Here is a 20,557-nt window from a genome sequence, read left to right as displayed (position 1 = left end):
GATGGCAGCAGCTGACTGACGCTGCTGACACTGCTAGTGAGTCAACTGAAGGTGGCTTTGCGTTTCGGCTTGGAAAGCGCACACCGTGATCCGCTGATACTGAGCCGGCGCTTCGGCAACCGGAGAACACCATGCGCTCTCATGGGTCGCCGCCACGGAGGGTAGGAGGGGGGAAAGGTTACACACAGTGGCAAACGGTGGCGGCTATGCGTTTCGGCTTGGGCAGCAACACATCGTAGAGATCAGCCGCCACTGAGCCGGTGCTCTGATTGTCGCTGCACATGGGTGCCATTGGAAGAGGAGTGAAGAGAGCAAGGCTCGTGCCGTGCGTAAGAGATGGCGCCAGGCGCGCACGCAGCTAGAGCAGCATGCTGGCCTATGGAGCTGGTTATGGCGAGGCGCGACGGCGCCACGAAATCCAGGAACGGGCACCAAAGAGCTGCACTCTAAAAGAAAGGTTCGTTATAGCCATTGTGAGGAAATTTTAGCTTTGTAAAACGAGGTTTTCAATACATGCGTGTCTATTGGAATTTCAAGGAGAATCACGATTGCTTCGTTATATCCATTAGTTTGTTATATCCCGTTTCGTTATAAAGAGGCTTTAGTGTATATTGCTAGAGAGACATGATTGCAAACTGTTGCATGATTGTTAGAAGTGCCCTGCCCTGTCGCAATATTGTGCACATGTACATGAACGTGTGTGTCACGGAGAAACAGAGAAAACTGTTGTGTACAGCCAATGGAAGGTGTCCATACTATGCTGATAAGCATCAATGCTGTCAGCAGTTTGTGAAGTCTGTGGTGTCTTTCTCGAAGGTAGCTAAATTTCAGTTTATCTTATCAAACTAAAAGAAAGTGGGTGCTGACTTAAGATATTACAATAGCCATGGAATATAAAAAATTGAGACGTGTAGCCGAAGAGGCACCTTTTTCATAAAGATTTTTTTTATGAAAACCTAAATTTTTTTAGTATGTACTTATTCGCATTCTCGTTGTTATGCAAAGTGAATTCTTTTGTATAACTTTTCACCTTGCCTGTATTTTTGCTTGAGAACATATCTACATTATTTTCAAGTGAGCAGAAGTTATGAATTGCATGCCAACATAATCTAGGCTATGCAGCATTAGTTATCCAGTCTTCTTGCCATTTCAAGAAAAGTTGTAAAGCTTCAGTTGCTTTTTCTTGGCAGTGATGAAAATGCTGCAAGCAACGCTTTGTTTCTGTGTGCTTTAAAGCACACAGAAACAAGCTAACATTTTGTATTCGCTGTAGTGCGGTGGGCTCTCTTTAAACGGAACCTCAAGGGACCAAGGAAATTTGTTCGGTTTATCAAGAGTTCCATTTACTGAGAGACATTACAGAGAACATTCCATGAATACAAAATTGGCCAACCAACCATGAGGATAGTGTTCCGTTTAAGCGGTGGTTCCGTTTAAGCTATTTCCGTTTATCGAGATTCCACTGTACCTCGTAATGTGAAAAGTAACAGGCAAAATGGATTAAAGGAAGTATGAACAAAACTCCGTGCATTTCATCTCTTCCATGTAGTCGGGAAGCTTGATTTATCCCAACTCAATTTGCATTCGTTTCACTCAAAAAATATATTATGATTACTGGATAAATTGCACTTAAAAGGATGAGTTCAACTTTGCCTCACCAAATTACCTCAGGTTAACTTAAGTAACATCAGCCCTGACATATTAGTTGAGTGGTCTATGATTTGGCCATAAAAAGCTGCAGATTATTGGCCTGGTGGCTGCTGCTGCTACTGCTAGATACTATCAAAGATGGGTTCCCATATTGACAGGCAGCTTGGCCAGTACGGCACGAAACCACGGTGCAGCTGTCAGAGGGCAATCACTGTCGTGCGAAGAAATGCGAAATGTTCAATGAATGCAGCATGTATTTTAAGTTTCAATCGCTTTTAGCCATGTAGTTCCATTTCCGGGTGCCAAAGGGATAACAGCTGGTAAACAATTTTTCTTCAAGCATGTATGAACGCAGAGATGCCAGTTAACAAAGACGATATTTTCTAGCCCATATGAATGCAATCTCTTGTGTGCACATCCCTCTACGCTGTGGTTCAGTGGGTTCCATTAGTACAAGGTTTCAGATTTGCCTAGCAGTAGATTGATTTGTGGTTCAATCTACTTTTCAGATTGTAGAGCACAAGACAGTTTACGAGACTTAGTAAAGGCCACATTTTAAACTTCTTCACAGCTATTGCCTCATTTGCATAGAGCTCCACTTTGTGTTAAACATTTTCTGCGCACTTTCACTATCTTAGGCACCCTTTTCACTTACTGCAGTTTTGTACATGGAGTGTTATCCTTGTAGGTATACTCTATCAGTATAACTTTTGTGTTTATAGTCCCTTTCACCTCTTAGAGCTGGTCATTGCAATTTCTTGACATATCGGTTATTAATTCATAAATTGGGACTGGCCATTTCACGGGGAAACAGTGGAATTTTTACATCATATATGGTTGTCCAACAAAACCACCTCAGCGCGCCTTCTCTCACATGGAAAACAATGCTTTACACAAAGCTGAACACTTCAAGAAATGTGTGGGCCTGCACCATTAAAGCAAATCACTGTCACCTGCACTAATTGACTGCAGTTGTCTGTACAAAAGTGTACAAACTGCATTTCTGCGATACCAACTGTTTTGCAGGGTGCTTTAAGATGTGAGCTGCAGGGCCGTAACCAGGAATTATTTTCGGTTATTGTGGAGACAGTGGCGGACATTTAGAAAATTTTCTATCCACGTATTTTGATCTGTGAATCAAAAACATCCTCGCCTATGATAGCAGAAATGTATAACACCCGGTGATGATACCTTGTCTGATGATACCTTGTAGCTCCCGGTGATGATACCTTGTCTCCTTTTACTCCTGCGACCCCAACAACAACATATGTTACCGTTACCAATCCCCGTGATCCTGGCACATTCTCCGGACAAGGTAATGTCGACGTTGAGGACTGGCTCAACCTGGATGAGCTTGTTAGCCAAAACAACTGCTGGGACTCTACCATTATGCTAGTCAATGTTCTATTCTACTTGTGTGGAACTCCTCGTGTCTGGTTCTGGACACACAAGGACGAGATCTCTAGCTGGGATGCTTTCAAGGAGAAGCTCATCGACCTTTTTGGAAATCCCACTGGTCGGCGCTGACTGGCTGCTAGAAAAGAGCTTGCTACCCAAGTTCAGTCTTCTATTAAATTGTACGTCTCGTACATACAAGACGTGCTCACTATTTGCCGGAAAGCCGACGAGAAAATGGCCAAGGTTGACAAAGTCGGCCACATACTCAAAAGGATTGCGAACAGCGCCTTCAACTTGTTGGTCTTCAACAATGTGTCCATTATTGACGTTATTATCAAGGAATGCCGCGCCGCCACTTTGAACTCGCCAAAAGCCGCCGCATCATTCCACAGTTCTCCCAGCTCCCTAACACGGCTGCGACGTCGTCCTGCGTTGACCTTACCGCTTCACCACTTTTAAATGAGCATGTCACACGTATTGTTCGCCGCAAACTCAAGGCTACAAGTCCTATGCCATTCCATTCACGCCCACTTGAACCCACTATTGACCAACCAGCCCCGGCAATCTCTCTTGTTCAGGCAGTTGTACGGCAAGAGTTTGCAAACCTAGGTGTTCCTGTTGCCTGCTCCGTCTCTCGACCTGACGCCCGACCGGTGCCGACTGCTTCGCCTCATGGCGATCTGTATTCCCCTTCCAGATACCACAACCCTACTGAGTGGAGAACTCCGGACGACAAGCCCATTTGCTTCCGTTGCCTCCGCATTGGCCACGTTGCTCGTGACTGCCGCACGTCCTGGACGTCGCCGTATTCAAGCTCCTTTTCCCCGTCTCCTCGCCCATATGCTGACCCGCTCCGTTACTCGCCTTGCCATATGCCTCCTACCTCTGACGCATCCGTTGATGACGGTCCTCCTGCTCGCTCACCGTCACCTCAGCGCTGTCGGTCCCCGTCGCCCCAGCCACACCGCTATTCGTTGCCGACCAATTATGGACCATCCCGGACGGAGAACTAGACCATGCAGCTCCTGGAGGTAGTGCTGCATCATCTTCGTCGTGTCGAAATCCTCCATTGACGCTCCCAACGAACCAGAACTTACTTGATGTTCACATCGTCAATGTCCTTTTGACGACGTTAATAGATACTGGAGCCCAGGTGTCCATAATGAGTTGTAACCTCTGTCGTTGACTGAGGAAAGTTCTCACACCTCCTACTACTCGAGCCGTACGCGTGGCCAATGGCAGCGCTGTTGACGTCACTGGAATGTGTACTTCCCGTATAAGTATTGCCGGCCGCCATATTCCTGTTTTTTTACAGTGCTGACCAATTCTCCCATGACCTAATCCTCGTACTCGACTTTATTACGGTGCATTCAGCTTTGATCGACTGTTCTGCCAGTACCCTCGGCCTTGAACTTCCTCTACTCGCGCATATTCGTGCTGAACTGCCGAACACCTTTAGTACGATTGCCTTCGTCCGCCTGCCACCTAAAGCCTTGACTTTCGTCGATTTGCTCTAATCTTTTCCTGTGCTCGATGGTGATTACGTCGCCACACCGGTTCTTGATGTCCTTTTGATGCGCAATATCACTGTGCCCCACTCCGTCGTCACCGCCGCCGATAACCAGACATGCCTCCCTGTCATTAATTTTGGCCTGACGAAGGAAGTTCCACCCAAGGGCATATCGGTTGCAGTGCTCCGTGCTATCGGAGATGACCACGTCACAACATTTTCCCTAGACGTCTGCTCAGATTCTTCACTATGTCCACAGTATGCTATTTGCCCTGACGCAACATTTCATCATACGATTGCTGCAGACCTATTGCCTGAACAAGCAGCAGATCTGTGTCGCCTTTTGGTTTCCTACCACGACCTATTCGACCTCAGCAATCGCCAATTGGGCTGGACTTCAATTGTTAAGCATCACATAAATATTGGTGATGCCAGTCCTATTCATCGCCAGCCATATAGTGTTTCTGCTTCAGAGCGTAAGGTTATTCAAGATGAAGTGAACAAGATGCTTGCGAAAGGCATTGTTGAACCTTCGCTGAGCCCTTGGGCATTGCCTGTGGTGCTTGTTAAAAAGAAAGATGGCACATGGCGTTTCTGCCTAGATTATCGTCATCTAAACTGCATTACCAAGAAAGACGTCTACCCCTTACGTCGCATTGACGACACCCTCGATTGTCCTTCATGCCAACTACTTTTCATCAATAGCCCTGTGGTCTGGTTATTGGCAGATTTTTGTGGATGAAAAAGACCAAGAGAAGACCGCGTTCGTCACTCCTTATGGTCTGTAACAATTCAAAGTTATGCCATTCATTCTATGCAATGCCCCAGCAACGTCCGAATGTAGGATGGACTCTTTGCTTCAAGGGTTCAAATGGTCAACATGCCTCTGCTACCTAGACAACATTCTCATATTTTCGCCTACATTTAAGACACACCTTGAGCGCTTATCAGCTGTTCTTCAAGTCTTCCGCAAGGCTGGGCTCCAACTAAATTCCTCAAAGTGTCACTTCGGTCATCGGCAGATTACAGTGCTGGGCCACCTTGTCAACGCTTCCGGTATTCAACCAGACCCGGAGAAAATTCGTGCTGTCACGTCTTTTCCTGTACCTCAGTCTGTCAACGACATCCGAAGTTTTGTAGAACTCTGCTCCTACTTCCGACGCTTTGTTAATGACTTCACCGCGATTGCCCGACCTCTTACTGATCTTCTGAGGAAGGACGTGCCTTTTATATAGCGCCCCGCTCAAACTGCCGCATTTACCCACCTCACCAACATTCTCACCATGCCACCTATACTGGCCTGCTTTGACTTGTCCTCTTCTACAGAGGGGCATATCAATGCCAGTGGTCACGGTATCGGAGCCGTCTTACCCCAGTGCCAACAGGGTCAAGATCGCGTTATCGCATACGCTAGCCGCCTCCTCGCAGCAGCTGATTGCAACTATTCGATTACAAATCGTGAATACCTGGCTCTCGTCTGGGCAGTTTCCAAATTACGCCCGTACTTGTATGGCACGCACTTCTCAGTAATCACGGACCACCACATGCTCTGTTGGCTTTCCTCACTCGAGGATCCTATCGGCCGGCTTAGTCGCTGGGTTCTGCGGCTGCAAGAATATTCCTGTACAGTAGTGTAAAAGTTGGGCCGATTACATCTAGACGCAGACTGTTTATCACGCTATCCAGTGGACGAACCACCCAGCGACCCTGACCCCGATACCGACGCTTGTGTCTTCTCCGTTTCTCAGCTGCTACACGTTGCCAACGAGCAACGCCGTGATGCCACTTTGCGCGCCATCATTGATGGTTTGGAATCTTCACCTTCTGATTCATCCCTTCACCTGTTTGTTCTCCGGGATGGTGTATTATACCGCCACAATGTGCGTCTCGACAGTCCTGCCCTACTCCTCGTCATTCCTAAGCACCTCCGGTCAGCTGTTCTCTAAGAACTTCACGATTTACCAACAGCAGGTCACCTTGGCGTCTCCCGCACCTACGACTGGATCCGTTGATGCTTCTTTTGGCCAGGCCTTGCCCGCTCCGCCCGGAAATATGTTGCATCGTGTGAAAAATGACAGCGCCGAGAAACACCATAGACGCTCCCTGCTGAATGCCTTCAACCGCTTGACATTCCTTCGGAGCCGTTCTCTCGCATTGGCTTGGACTTATTTGGCCCTTTCCCACTATCCACGTCTGGCAACAAGTAGGTCACTGTGGTGACAGATTATGCCACGCGCTACGCCATCAACAGAGCGCTTCCAACAAGCTGTGCCGCAGATGTCGCCGATTTTCTTTTACGCAACATGATTCTGCAGCATGGTGCTCCACACCAACTGCTCACAGACCGTGGTCAGACATTCCATTCTCAAGTCATAGCCGACATCCTGCATTCCTGCTCCACCAAGCTTACCTTCCACAGACTAAGGGTCTCACTGAGCGTCTGAATCGCACTGACATGCTTGCGAAGTATGTCACGTACGACCATACTGATTGGGACCGTGCCCTACCTTATGTAACTTTTGCATATAATTCTTCGCGTCACAATAGTGTCGGTTATTCCTCATTCTTTCTGTTGTTCGGCCGAGAACCCACATTGCCACTGGATGCATCCCTTCCATCCACCACAGCAGAGACCAGCGAGTATGCACTTGACGCCATCACCATGGCAGCCCAAGCACGCGACATTGCCCACGCTCGCCTCCTGACCTTTCAAGAGAAGCAACGGCGCTTTTACGATCGTCTACATAGAGACGTTCACTTTTTGCCTGGATCTCTGGTACTTCTGTAGTCCCCGACTCGTCACATTGGCCTGTCAGAAAAACTCCTGTCTCGGTACAGAGGCCCATATTGAGTGCTGCAGGCCATGACTCCAGCTACCTACGAAGGCGCCCCAGTCAGTACCAGTGTGTCATCTGCCCAAAATTCCGTTATGCATGTCGCACACCTGAAGCCATATTACTCTCCTGTTATCTCCGATAGTTAGATGCCCTGGGACGGAGCTTCTGCCGCCGGGGGTAATGATACATGCATATTACTTGTTTCTTGTGGCTGATGCACGTGGGCGTCCCGATGAAGACGACAAACGCTCTCTGGCTCTCGAGCTGTTGGCTGAACTGGCCAGCGCTGCAGTTACCTTTTGTAAATATACTTTGTAAATACTCTCCAGTCTTAATCCTTTGTTCGCATAACAATATGATGACATATATGTAACTTGGACTGAGCAATTTATCACTTCAGCGATAATTTCAGGCGTAGTCATGCCCCGCTAACCCTACTGCTGGTTACGAGCCTGGCGAGACAGTTCGGTCTGCCTTCCAAGTTGAAGGACTTAGTGAAGTAATGTGTCGACCTGAAAAAATCATTTTGCTCTGGACACCCGTTTTAGTTTTCTGTAACAAGCCTTGAATTTCACCATGGGGAGTAGGTAGCATAAAAACTAATTTAGGATGGTCTGACTCCACATCCAATTATACATTGAAGTCCACTTCAAATGTTGTTTAGGCAAAAATAAATTCAGGCATTAAGAGGTAAAGTGGATTAGGGTATTTGCTAATAGGGTTGCCATCTTCTGTAAAAGAGAGGCCTGGCACTGTTTTCTTTTTTCTTTAAATGTTACCTAAAATGCTGATCATAGTATCACATTCTGTCTTTGAAATGTTAGAATTATTTTGCTCCAAGTCTCATATTTAACGTTAAGTTAATTGAAAAATTTTTTAGAGTACTGCTGTCACTATAATATTTTTGTTACGGCTTCTTAAGCACTCAACTTGCTCCAAATTGTCACAGCCTATGTGAACAGGCTTGGCATTAAATAATTTTTGTAATAGAACATGTGTTTGACATCGGCAGCTTATAGCATTTGTAGCCGAGTGGGAGAACTTTTGGACATTTTTACCAGAGCTAGTAAACAGCAAGACACATTATCAAGCCAACCTTAAATCTCTGTCTTCAACTTGCTTTAGGTGCTGCCTGCAGTCTGTAAGAAATACAAAAAATACAAAAAATAAATAAATAAGAGAATACTTTCTCTTGCCAGCTAGTATGGCCATTTTTCTTCATAGTTTTATGGTTACCAAGCATGAGTGCAGCTGATAACAAAAGCTTTAATGCTATTGACAACACTGCTTAAGGGAATTTGTTAGTGGCAACTTGCTATGGGAATAGATTGCTCGACACCATTACTGCTGAACATGTCTAAAAGACACTTTTTGTTGTGCATTCATTCAAGCTTTGCTATTTTCAGGATTGAGTAGTGTCCTTGGTCATATTATATTTATAGAAATAATGTAACTTCTTATTTATGTTATTGCAGTATCCATCTCCAGAATGGGACACAGTCACCCCTGAGGCCAAGAATCTCATCAACAGTATGCTGACGGTCAACCCAGCTAAGCGAATCACTGCCGCTGAGGCCCTGAAGCACCCGTGGATCTGCGTCAGTATCTTACTTTTTGTAGTTTCTCAATGAACTTGCATCATGTAACTGCTCAACATGATTCTAACTACTGCAATTCATTTTCAGCAACGGGAACGTGTCGCCTCTACACTACATCGCCAAGAAACCGTGGACTGCTTGAAGAAGTTCAATGCTCGTCGCAAGCTAAAGGTAAGCATTGAATTGTGTCATTTGCTTACTTAAGAGCACCATGCAGAAGGGACAGTGCAGTTGATGAGGGCAGTTTGTGCTGCTGTGAATTCTTGCTCTGACTAACATTACAGGTGAAGATAACTAGCATGCAATTGAACGAGATTATTTGCCCATTGTGGTCTCGCCATTCTTTTTTGTTTTTGTTTTCTAGAAGTTTTATCTGACCGCATATGGAAGTGGGCTAATAATGCAATCAAACGAGCAGGTTTCATTTAGGTAATTTTATCTTGAATTTTTGTAACAGTGTGTATGCTTCGTTTTATTCTTCTTAAAGGTCATATAGTAACACATACTTACTTATGGCTGTGCAGATATTAAGTTTTGTTTGTGCTGAAGGTCAACAAACATGTGAAGAAAGGCTGAAACTTTTATTGCTGTAATTGTATGAGGTCTGTCTTAAAAGATTGTGTAGTATGTTTAAAAAAAATAAATTCACAAACTTTCAGGTTCATCATTGTGGTCACCTTCATAGCATTCTCGATTAGACGCAATATACTGGTTTCACCTCTTCTTCCATTGCTGGAAGCACCCTTGGAAGTCCTGCTCTGTTAAGTGCTTCGGCATTGATGTTCTTTCCTTTTGAGCTGTCGTCACATCCCCGAAATGCCGTGGAGCACCAATTTGCATTTGTTAAAAAAAAAAAAAAGCGAAGGCGGCTAAATTTGGCGAGTAGAGAGTGTGTTCCAGGACAGTGAAGGAATTGCATGCCAAAATTTCTTGTGCTGTCAATGTAGAGTGTGCTGAGGTATTGTCATGGTACAGAAACTAGCACCCACCTTTCGACAAATTTGGTTGCATGTGGCATACACAATCTCTCAGATGCTTCAGGACGTCAGTATAGAAAGCTGCATTGGCAGTTTGACCTTCAGGTACAAATTCATTGTGCATAATACTCTGGCAGTCAAAAAACATGATCAATGATCAATGTAACTTTGGCTCTTGCTTTCTCGCACGCTTTTCTTTTTACATTGGCTCATCTTTCTTTTTCTACTCTTTTCTCTGCGACTTCAGCTCGATGTTGTATTCGTAAATCCAAAGTTTCAGCACTGGTGACAACCCTTTGCAAGAATTCATCACGGTTGTCAGAAATTTTCCAATCAATGCAACATTATTTTTATTGTCACCTTTGCACAGGAGTCAGCAGTTTCGGCACCATTTTGTCGTAAACCTGTTTAATTTGTAAACTTTCAGTAAAAGTTTGGTTAATGAGCAATTTTCCCAAACTAAGTGCTTCTGATATAATTAGAATAGCGATTCTACTGTCACTGAGCACCAGAGACTGCAGACGATCAATGTTTTCATCTCTGCACAAGGTGGAGAGGTTTCCTGATCTTGCATCACCCTTGAGGTTTTCGTAGCCTTCCTGAAAGCACTGGACCCACTTGAACACAGTTCTTCCTTTAAGGCATACTTTCTGTAGGTACTTCTGCACCATTCTTGCCCACTTTCACAAGAAGTTTGATATTGATGCTTTGTTCTGTCTGTTTGTCGATCTCCATTTTGACAGACTAAAAATGGTTTGCACAAAGAGCAGACGCATAAAATTTGACCTTGTCATACAGCATTTCAGCTCATACTAGAAGTCAACTGGGTCCTTTCGAGTGAGAGAGTGCAGTGCCACTACACTTTTTCCCATTTTTTGTTTACTCACTGCATGAACTTTTGGTACATACCTTCTATTTGTAAGTGCAGACACTTTCTGAGCAATATTTAAACCCCATTGAAGAGTAAGAAACCAGTATTTATAATTTCTCTGTGTGCAGCCTGTAGCTGACATGCAAAAAATTCGGCAGCATTTTATATTCCTCTAACAAGTGAAGGCGAAAGCCTGCTGTACACTTCGTAATGCGCCATATCGCATCTTCGCATTGCTAGTTTCGCAGTTCGGTTTCTTCGGCTCGTTTTCAATGCTTAGCTGCGGCTTCGCACGCTCGTATAGCGGGGTGATACTCGAGCCAACAATGTTTCTCTTTGACTTGACATTGCATCCTCTCAGCAAGGGATTGCAGCGTATGCTGTTCTGTGTTGTACGGGTGATTTCAATTAACGTATGCACTGTTCGCTTCACTCTACTGAGTGCTTGTAGCCTCAGCCTTACAGGGGTATAAGCCATTCAGAAGGTCACATGGTTTTTTTTGTACCACTCAGCTAGACGCCACATTTCTCTGCGTTGCATGCATGATTCCAGTGAATGTATGCACTGTACACTTCACTCTGATTAGTGCTTGTAGGCTCTGCATTACAAGAGGGATGAGCCATTGCATTTTTGCATGCTTGGGGGATATGAGCCGTTGTTGATGATGATAGTTTTTGGACCATTGAACTGGGCAATGTTTTTTTTAATTTTTTTTAAGGCTATTGGGGGTATGAGCCACTTAAGGGAACAGGGTAGGGAAATTTTCCGAAAAAAAGATCGATTTTTTGTTTTTGTGTTATTTAAATTCTATATTCTTTCCTTAACATGGCCCAGTGTTTCATTTGCGCCTACGCGAGATATTTACCTCAAGATCAACATTTTTCGAAACCTAGGCAGCATCCAGCCACGCCCCCTTTGACACATGCTTGGGATCATTGCCTCTCCTAAACTGAAAAAAGAGTTTTTTTTCACCGCCTATTTTTTGTCACGTTTAGCGGAATGGCTGTCACACATCTGGCAACAGTGAAAACCTAGCTAGCATATTTCACTTAGCCAAACGAATCCTAAGACACAGCTGGAAAACTCGCAACGCGGGGCGTTTTACTCGTGCTTTGGCGTGTTTTTGCAGACTATCGAATTTATTTATACTTTGGTTCTGGTTATTTAGCGGTAATGCAATGACAAAGCCAAAGAAGTGCTTTTAAAAACGTCTCTTCCGCAAAAACCAGCATTAGTCGACCTGCAATGACGCCAATTCTCCGCAACACAAACCAGGAGTGGGCGCCGCGGCCACCACGTTAGCGTCTGCATCGAAGCTTTCGCGCTCGCCGGAATGCTCGAAGCGGAACGCCGGTGTTTCAGCAGATCTCAAAGCCTGAGCTTCTCCAGAAATGTCTCCATGGAAAAACTCAGAACGCGAATGAGGCGTTCAACAAGGTTGTATGGGAGCGCGCTCCGAAAAATGTCTTTCTTGGCCTCAAGACGCTGAAAATAGATACAATGGATGCTGTGCCAACTTTTAATGACCGCGGCACTGCTTGAGCCGACATTTTGAGTTCATTCGGAGTTTCTCCAGGACGGTTCACAGTCCAGTGGTTGCGCGAAGTTGACCGGCGGCGACTGTACTTTGCAGAGAGGGCTACAGGACTGGTAACTAAGGAGGCCTGGAAAAGTAAGCAGCTAGAACAGAAAATAAGTGTTGACGATGTAGGGGACTGCCAGGCTAATGGCTATTGAAAAAATCTGCCAGAATTTGTTTCTATAGTCCTATATTGCAATAAAGCTCTATCTTCCACTTCAAAGCCAATTATCTCAAAACACCAAATTTTGCTGCATTTGACCCTTTTTTTCAGAAACTACAAGCGCTAGGGCTACAACATTTTCCAGATATTGAGCAAACATTAGAGAAAGTCTACTGAACCAGGATTTTAAATATTCTTGCAGGGGATTTTTGTTTACAGGCTCCTTACTGCAGATTCCGGCTCTAAAATTTGGTGAGTCCAGTAAAATAATGAAAACAAAAAATCTAATATCGAAAAAGGAATAATCCTGGTTCAGTAACACTACCTAACATTGCTGATTACAATGCCACCAAGATTAATGTTCTAACCCCAGCAGATCACGAGAAAAAGGGACACGAACATAGCCTAAAATGCATGGCTAGAATAGGACCTACCCTGTCCCCTTAAGGCTTTCACCTTAACAAATTACAGCAGAACTCATCTTATGATGACTGTCGAAGGTAATGTGATTAGCATTCAAGCAATGTTGTGATGCAACCTAATTCTGGTAATGTTTATCTAATATGCAACACTGAAGAAAAAGTGATGTTGTTGGAATGACAAAGGCAGTATGATGACGATGGCATGATGACAATCAGAAAACAATTCTTAATTGATGGTAGTATAACAATGTAAGCAGGACGAAGACGACATGAGGACAAATTAAAATGACAATGTGTACGACGCTGGCATGACGACGACCATATGACGATAACCATTTACAAAGCTGGAAGGATGACAATGGCATGACCACGATGGCAGCACGGTGACACTATGACAATGGATGCATGATAGTAACTGTCTGACAATGGTGCAAATGACAGTGGTGGCATAATCGTGATTGAAGGTTGACAGCATGATTACGGTAGAATGACGAAAAAGGATATGGCGTACATGGATCGAGAAAAGCAGTATAACAGCGATGGCATGACAAAAATGGAATGACAACAATTGTAAAACAACAGTGGGAAGATGACTGCATGATGGCAATGGTATGACAACAACTGTGGGACAACAATGGCAGGGCGAAGTTAGAATGATGACAATGGAACAAGTGTGATGGCATCACATTGACGGTATGACAACGAATGCATAGCGATGACTGTATGACAAGGACGCAGTGAAGAATATGGCATGATATTGGTATGAGGACAGTGGGATTATGACGGGTATATGAAAACAATGGCCTGATGATGACTGCAGTCGATCCCGGATATATCGAACCCGGATATATCGAATTATTGCCTATATTGAACAGTTCAAAAATCCCCTTGGTAATCCCATGCAAAAGTATAGTGCTATTGTTCGCGTATATAGAACTTCCGTGCACCGGCATTCGATGTATCGAACTCCGTGCTGAGCTGCGTCCCGGCAAGTGCGCTTCTCCCACTATATCCCACCCCTGCCAGTGAACTTCTCCCATCGCATCCCACCCCCGCAAGTGCGCTTCTCCTCACGAAGGTCTCGCGATGTTCCCGCCGTCTCATGTGCACTGCCCCGCACTTTGAGAAAGGGGCGTGTGGGTAAAAGGCACATGACGAGGAGCACGGGGAGTGCGATTGGGTGTGGAAGGGAAGCGGGAGGGAGAAACCACGCCGACCGCAGGGGCCCGTTTTTTGTGTTTTGGTTGGCTGACACCGCTGGCACAGCGAGACGAACAAGGTCAGGGCAGCTTGGGCTTGTGGTAGTGCGGAGACGCGGAGCGGTGCGTCTTTCGATTCGCTTTGTTCTTTTTATTCACGAGGCCAATGTGAAGGCTTGAGACTCGTGTGGTGCAGTGCGTTTTTCTTTCTGCTTTTGGCACATGTTCTGGAGCCATGGCCTCGAAAAAACGCAAGAATTTTGATTTTTCAACAAAAGCGGACATCATTCGACGGGTGGAGGCTGGTGAGAAAAAGTCGTCGGTCGCCGCGGCGTTCGGAATTCCTCGCAACACCCTGAGTACGATCCTCAAGAACAAAGCCCATGTTAAGCTTAAGGCAGTGCAAAACTTCAGCCTCTCGACCAAAGCATTGTGAAAGCGTTTAAGGTTGGGTACAGACGACGACTAGTGCAGAAGCTCTTAATCAACCTTCGATTAGGAATCGAACTCAAGGTGGACCTCCTCGGAGCCATTCAAATGCTGGCTGGTGCTTGGAACAGCGTGAAGAAAAGCATGATTGTGAACTGCTTCCGCAAAGGAGGCTTTGTGGCAGCTGCAGACGACGGTGTTTTGACAGTGAAGATGATGACGCTGGATGCCTGGACAGCGAATTTTACGAGCTCTCGGCATTCCCAGGCGGCGTTACAGCACGTGATTTTGTCAGTGCTGACGACGATGTGAGAGCTGTAGTGGATCGCACTGATGCGGAGATTGTGGCTGACATCATGGGTGACGAGGATGCAGACACGAGCAGTGGCAAAGGTTCCGACGAAGAGGACCAACCACCATGCACTGCAGCTGAACTTGCATCAGCTTGCAGCGTCATTCGCCGTTCTAGTGATACAATGGAAGGAGCTGGCCTTTCTCATTTGGACACCGTCAACAAGCTTGAGGACAGCTTAATGAACTTGATGGTGCAGATGAAAAAGCAAGCAAAGGTCACAGATTTTTTTCTTTCGAAATAAAGTGCTCTGGTCATCGCGCTGTGTTTTTGTTTTTTTACGCGCCTTGGAGGCACAGATCGGTAAGTTCCTGTTAGTCACAACATCTGGTAGCTGCCTTGAGATGTGTGGAGTTGTTAGAGAAGCTTTTGACATGCATATTTTATATTTTGAATTATCAATATATCGAGCTAGTTCACGATCCCCTTCGGGTTCGATATATCTGGGATCGACTGTATATCATGAATCCTCTTGACATTGATGGCTGTATGACACAGCATAATGAGAGGTGGATGACGAGGCTTGAGTGATGACGATGGCATGACGATGACGGTATGATAATGGGTGCATGGTAGCAGGTGCCTAGCAACAATGCAATCATGACGATGGCATGATAATGATGGCATAATCATGATTAAAAGACAGCAGCCTGATTATGATAGAATGATGAAGGATGGTTGACGTCGATGGAAGGTCGACGGCGGTACGACGTTACTAAATTGATGACAGTAAAACAACAGCGTGATTATGATAGCAAAACAACAATGGTATGACAACTCTGTGTTCATAAGGGTATGACGACCACTGCGACGGCATCACGACGATAGTATGACAACGAATGCATGACGATGACTGTAGGTCGACGATGCAATGACAATGATGGCATGACAATGGTATGAGGATGTTGGGATGAGTGTATCACGACTATGGCAAGATGACAACTGTGTTGTGAAGCCTGTATGGCGACAATGGTGTGACGACAACAGTGTGACGAAGCTGAAGTGACAACAATGGAATTACCACAACGGCACCATGACAGCGGTATGACAACGAATGCATAATGACTGTACGGCGGTCATGGCGGGATGATGATGACATGACGAGAGGCGGATCACAAAGTTGGAATGACAATGATGCGACGACCACGATGGCATCACGACCGTGAGCCCACACCCACACCTAGTGACCCAAGCTATTCGATAATTTGGCCCACTGGATCAACATAGAGAGCTTGACAATGACAGCAGAACGAGAGCCAGATGGAGCTGGAATGATGACGATGCAACGACCACGATGGCATCACAACCATGAGTACACACCTTGTGGCTCAAGCTATTAGACAACTTGGTCCACTGGGTTGGCATAAGAAGTTTGATACTAAATACGAAGGTGAATCAGAAAAATTTGCCCCTATTTTGTTTTTAGCCAAATTACGGCTGTAAATGCGAAGCCAACATATTTATTCTCAGCTGTAGACCTTGGACCAGCCTGGCCTTATCTGCCCGGAGCCACATGGCACGCATGACGCTGCTATCACTTGTTGAAGATGGCGGTTGTGCTTCACATGTCCATGGCGTATGAGCAACAAAGTGTGATTCGTTTTTGATGGAGCAATGAACAAACACCCATCGAAGTCCACAGGGAAATGCAGCCCACATATGTGGAAAGGCGTCTTGCTTTGAGAAGTGTGAGGTGGTGGGGTTGTGAGTTTGCAAAAGGCTGTGAAGACTTGCATGACAATCGCAGTAAGCCAGATGAATTCTACCACAGGGGCATCTCAAATTTAGTGCTGCGATGGGACAGATGGTCTGAACCGGTATGGGGACTTAGTGGAAAAATAGTGTAAGGTACATAGAATGGCACATGTATCTGTAATTACATGTGTGTACCTTATTTTGGCTAATAAAAGATTGGGGCAAAGACTTGCTGATAGATAGATAGGCTCAAGACGCCTGAAGTGGGCAAAGAATGCTAATTGCATTAAGAAAAGCAGAGTGCCTTGCTCTTCAACAGTGAGCACAGTCACCTTCGCTCGTCAGTGTGAGCTCAAGCGTTCATTTAATATATAGTGGGCACATCTATGGCCACAGAGAGAGAGATAGGAAAGGCAGGGAGGTTAACCACATGGGTTTCTGGTTACATGCATTTATGGCTGTGGCCACCAAGTAATAAATATGAGGCAACTGTGGACAGCTACATAACTTTGATGAAAAGATACTAGGTAGTTGTCTTTTATGTGGTACAATCTAAGCGGCTTATTAGTCAATATTACCTTGTAAAAACGCAACTGTACTTAAGGTTGTACCCAGTCAACTTAGAATGACCTGGGGAGCAGGGCGTTGTAAAAATGTTTTTCATGTGTAATGAAGGTAAATGCTTTGTGTGTTTTCGAAAAGTCCATGCATAGAGAGCAGTTGTCATTTTGATAGACACCTCTCACTGTTGCAATGTCTTGTATTTTCTGTCATATTTTGTATTGGATTTATTCGTACACGTGCAGAGGAATGGTTTAGAATGCAGAGCAATACTCACACCTTCTAGCCCCTCATATCCTGCTGAACACTGCACGCATTCTGCTTTTGGTGTCACATTGACAGAGTAGGTGCATACATCAATGGTGTGTGGCACCATGTGACCACCGCTTCCAATTTCTGTCATCAAACCTACTTCCTGTTTCATGTCTGAAGCTGTGCTGTGTTCAGTTAATCATTTGTTGCACTTTCAAAGAATTGAGGCTCCCTATAAAACTTGCTGTATTGACAGCTACCCATTAAAAACAAAACGAGAAAAATTTTGTCAGTACTCCCTTAACATAAGTGTAGTACTCCGTATTTTAGGTCGTGAAATATTCCTTTTCAGTGCTTGTAGTTGTCATTGGTAAAATGTGTGTAGCTATGTTTTCTCACCACAACTTCATTTATGATATCCTTTTTTTAGGGAGCAATCTTAACAACCATGCTGGCTACTCGCAACTTCTCAAGTAAGTGCCTCTAGCAGGAGACAAGGACAGAAACTGCTTGTGCAAGTGAGGTGGGGAGCATTGAACAAGTGGAGTCAAAATTTTCTAATTATTTAGTTGTGCCTGAAACTGGGTTTTCAGAGAAACTGTATGCAGTTTCACGCCCAGATTTTGTTTTTGTTTGTTTGTTTTTTTGCCATGTCCTGTCCTTTCAAAGTACTTCAGCCTTAATTTGGTGTGTGTGTGTGTGTATGTGTGTAGATGTATGTGTGTGCTTTTGAAGCCAGCAATTAATGTATTGGCTTACTGAGCTTGCATATTGTGTTGCTTTATAGTATATCTGCTTACAGTTGTATTGAAGGGCACAGGAAAATTTCAGGCAACCAAGCAGGAAAATTAGGAGGAGGAGCTTATTAAACCAAGGTTGAGAAGCACTAGTTTTGTCTATGAGGAATGAAATATTGCTGTGCTTGAGAAATTTCTGCTAGCATCTGTTTGTGTGCAAACACTGCATGGTTATCAGTGTATGTGTGTTACACTTACTATGTAAGCTGTTGCATTTGATCTTTTGTTGTTGTTCCTTTCTAGTAACATGGGGTCACAGACAGTGTCAGAGGTCAAAGACAGACATGCTTTCTCATTTTTCACTTTTTCATTAGATCTAAATAGGCTTTTTCTTGTTTGCTTCTTTTTCCAATTTACTGTCTGTTCTATACTGTGCTTTTTCTTTAGGGCTTTGACGCTTCTGTGTTTATACCTTCTTAAAGCACTTTTTCCTACCTTCAAGATTGAAATCTTTTTTTTTTTATTTATGATCAATCTTACGCATGTGCCTGCCCCCTCCCCCCATTTTTTGCAACAAGTGCTTTTTGCATATAGTAAAAAGAAGACCAAGAAAGAATCATCTCAATTCATGGTTTTAAGCATACTTTTTATTATCCTTGTTTACGCTTTTCATGCTTTACCTGCAGGTCATGTTACTACTCCCAACACAGGTAAAAACTCTCATTTCATCTTGTAGCTTCTTCGTACTTGTAAAAGGAAAAATTGCTAAAAGAAATTGAAATGCAAATTGTTTTGGGAACACACGTGTTGACTCGGCACATATTACTCACCCTAAGAAGAAGCATTGTTTGAAACTGAGTTTGTTATGCTGACGTGTGCTAAATTTACATTGTATAAGCCCTGCTTTGGCAACTACCATTCTTCACATTGAAGGTAGCATTCTATACATGTAAACCTTAAAGTTCGTTTTATTGGAAAACTTTTGTTGGACAAAAAGAGGCTATTTGACAGTTTAGCAGCAGTTTAAATCTTGGTTGTGTGTTGAGCATCCATTTTCATTTTTTGCCTCATGAACCAAGCTTTACTAGCCACATTTTTGTCAGTGCCAGGGACAGTTTTTTGAAAAGCAAGACAGCTACAGGCCTCGTGCTCCCCTTGCGGCTACAGCTCTCTCCTGTGGCACTGCTGTCCCTTTCATGCTGCAGCATGTGTCTGCTACAAGTCTGCTTGCCTGCTGTCATTGCCTGGAGCATGCTTTTGCCTTCTGGGGACATTATCTGGAAAAGTTTAATCACCTTTTCTGTTTCATTTCAAAGGACTCTGAACCACTAGAAATAATGCATAGTCAGTCAACACTTGCACCATAGTATACACAGTGCTTATGAACAAGCAGCTTGTATTGTTTGCTATGTAATTCTAAACATCTCTAAAGTTTTGTTCACTTTCTTTTTCTTCAAGACAGGAGCCACTGAATTGTGAATGTCATTAGAGCTGCTATATTTTTTTGCGTGTGTGTGTTTGCATAGACTTTACAAAATGTGCACCATCCGATGTTCATATGTCGCATAACAATGTGCAGTGGTATACCTATGAGATATGGAGCCTGTTTTGCAGAGATAAACCATTAACTAGCACATTCTGTTAATTATTTTTTTAATTAAAAGTTTTGAGGCCTTCAAATGTCTGGCAACATGGCTGTAGTCACCTCAGAGAAATCACGCTATAATGACATACCATTCAAAATTTCTAACATAACATGCATGCCAAAAAGTTCTCAAAGGGGTACTGAAACACTTTTCTAACTGATCATAGAATGGCCTCACTATTAGAAGACATCTTCTCATGATTCTCACGCTGTAAATATTTTTCTAATCCTTCAACACCATGTGGTGTTATCGCACCGATACTTGGTTATCTCTCTTTTCGTCTCCACTAGTGCACTGTAAGCTATAAAGTGCACATCGAGAAGCCAAGAGGGCAAAGCCCCGGCCAAAAGTTTAGTGTCGTGGCAGTGAAAGGATTCGTCGCGGCACCCTGTGATTGCCTCGGCAGACATACATATTTTAAATTTATTTAGCTCAAAGTTAGCAATTATGTATAAGTGAGAATCCTCTTGTGATCATAAACTCGGCCACTAGTGTTGGTGGGTCCAACTGCTTGCGATAACGTTGCATGATGACATTGCAAAAGAGAGAGCAAATGATGTATTGCAGTTTTTGACACATTCTGAATTCCTTGCAGCATGCAGTTCAGTAATATAGTTAAACCTCAATATAATGAAGTAGTTAAAATCAGCAATTTGCTTCGTTATATTGAAATTTCGTTC

The 20,557-nt window shown here is 44.2% G+C and overlaps 1 protein-coding gene across 20 annotated transcripts in view; it reads left to right on the top strand.

Annotated features, from left to right (window-relative positions):
* CaMKII (Calcium/calmodulin-dependent protein kinase II) overlaps nucleotides 1–20,557 on the top strand; it is a 255,507-nt gene that overhangs the window by 178,540 nt on the left and 56,410 nt on the right. For 15 of the 20 annotated variants that reach the window (XM_065438258.1, XM_065438256.1, XM_065438253.1 and 12 more), the window contains exons 10-13: nucleotides 8,871–8,993; nucleotides 9,081–9,164; nucleotides 17,925–17,967; nucleotides 18,918–18,941. In XM_065438258.1, the coding sequence (XP_065294330.1) occupies nucleotides 8,871–8,993; nucleotides 9,081–9,164; nucleotides 17,925–17,967; nucleotides 18,918–18,941 (274 nt within the window). The remainder of the gene's footprint in view (nucleotides 1–8,870; nucleotides 8,994–9,080; nucleotides 9,165–17,924; nucleotides 17,968–18,917; nucleotides 18,942–20,557) is intronic. The other 5 variants (XM_065438255.1, XM_065438261.1, XM_065438268.1 and 2 more) reach the window with 1 other exon arrangement.

This window comes from Dermacentor albipictus, chromosome 1, assembly GCF_038994185.2.
Source record: "Dermacentor albipictus isolate Rhodes 1998 colony chromosome 1, USDA_Dalb.pri_finalv2, whole genome shotgun sequence".
Classification (NCBI taxonomy): Eukaryota; Metazoa; Arthropoda; class Arachnida; order Ixodida; family Ixodidae; genus Dermacentor; species Dermacentor albipictus.
The sequence above is the reverse complement of the archived record's forward strand: the minus strand, read 5'-3'. Positions and strand labels throughout refer to the sequence as shown.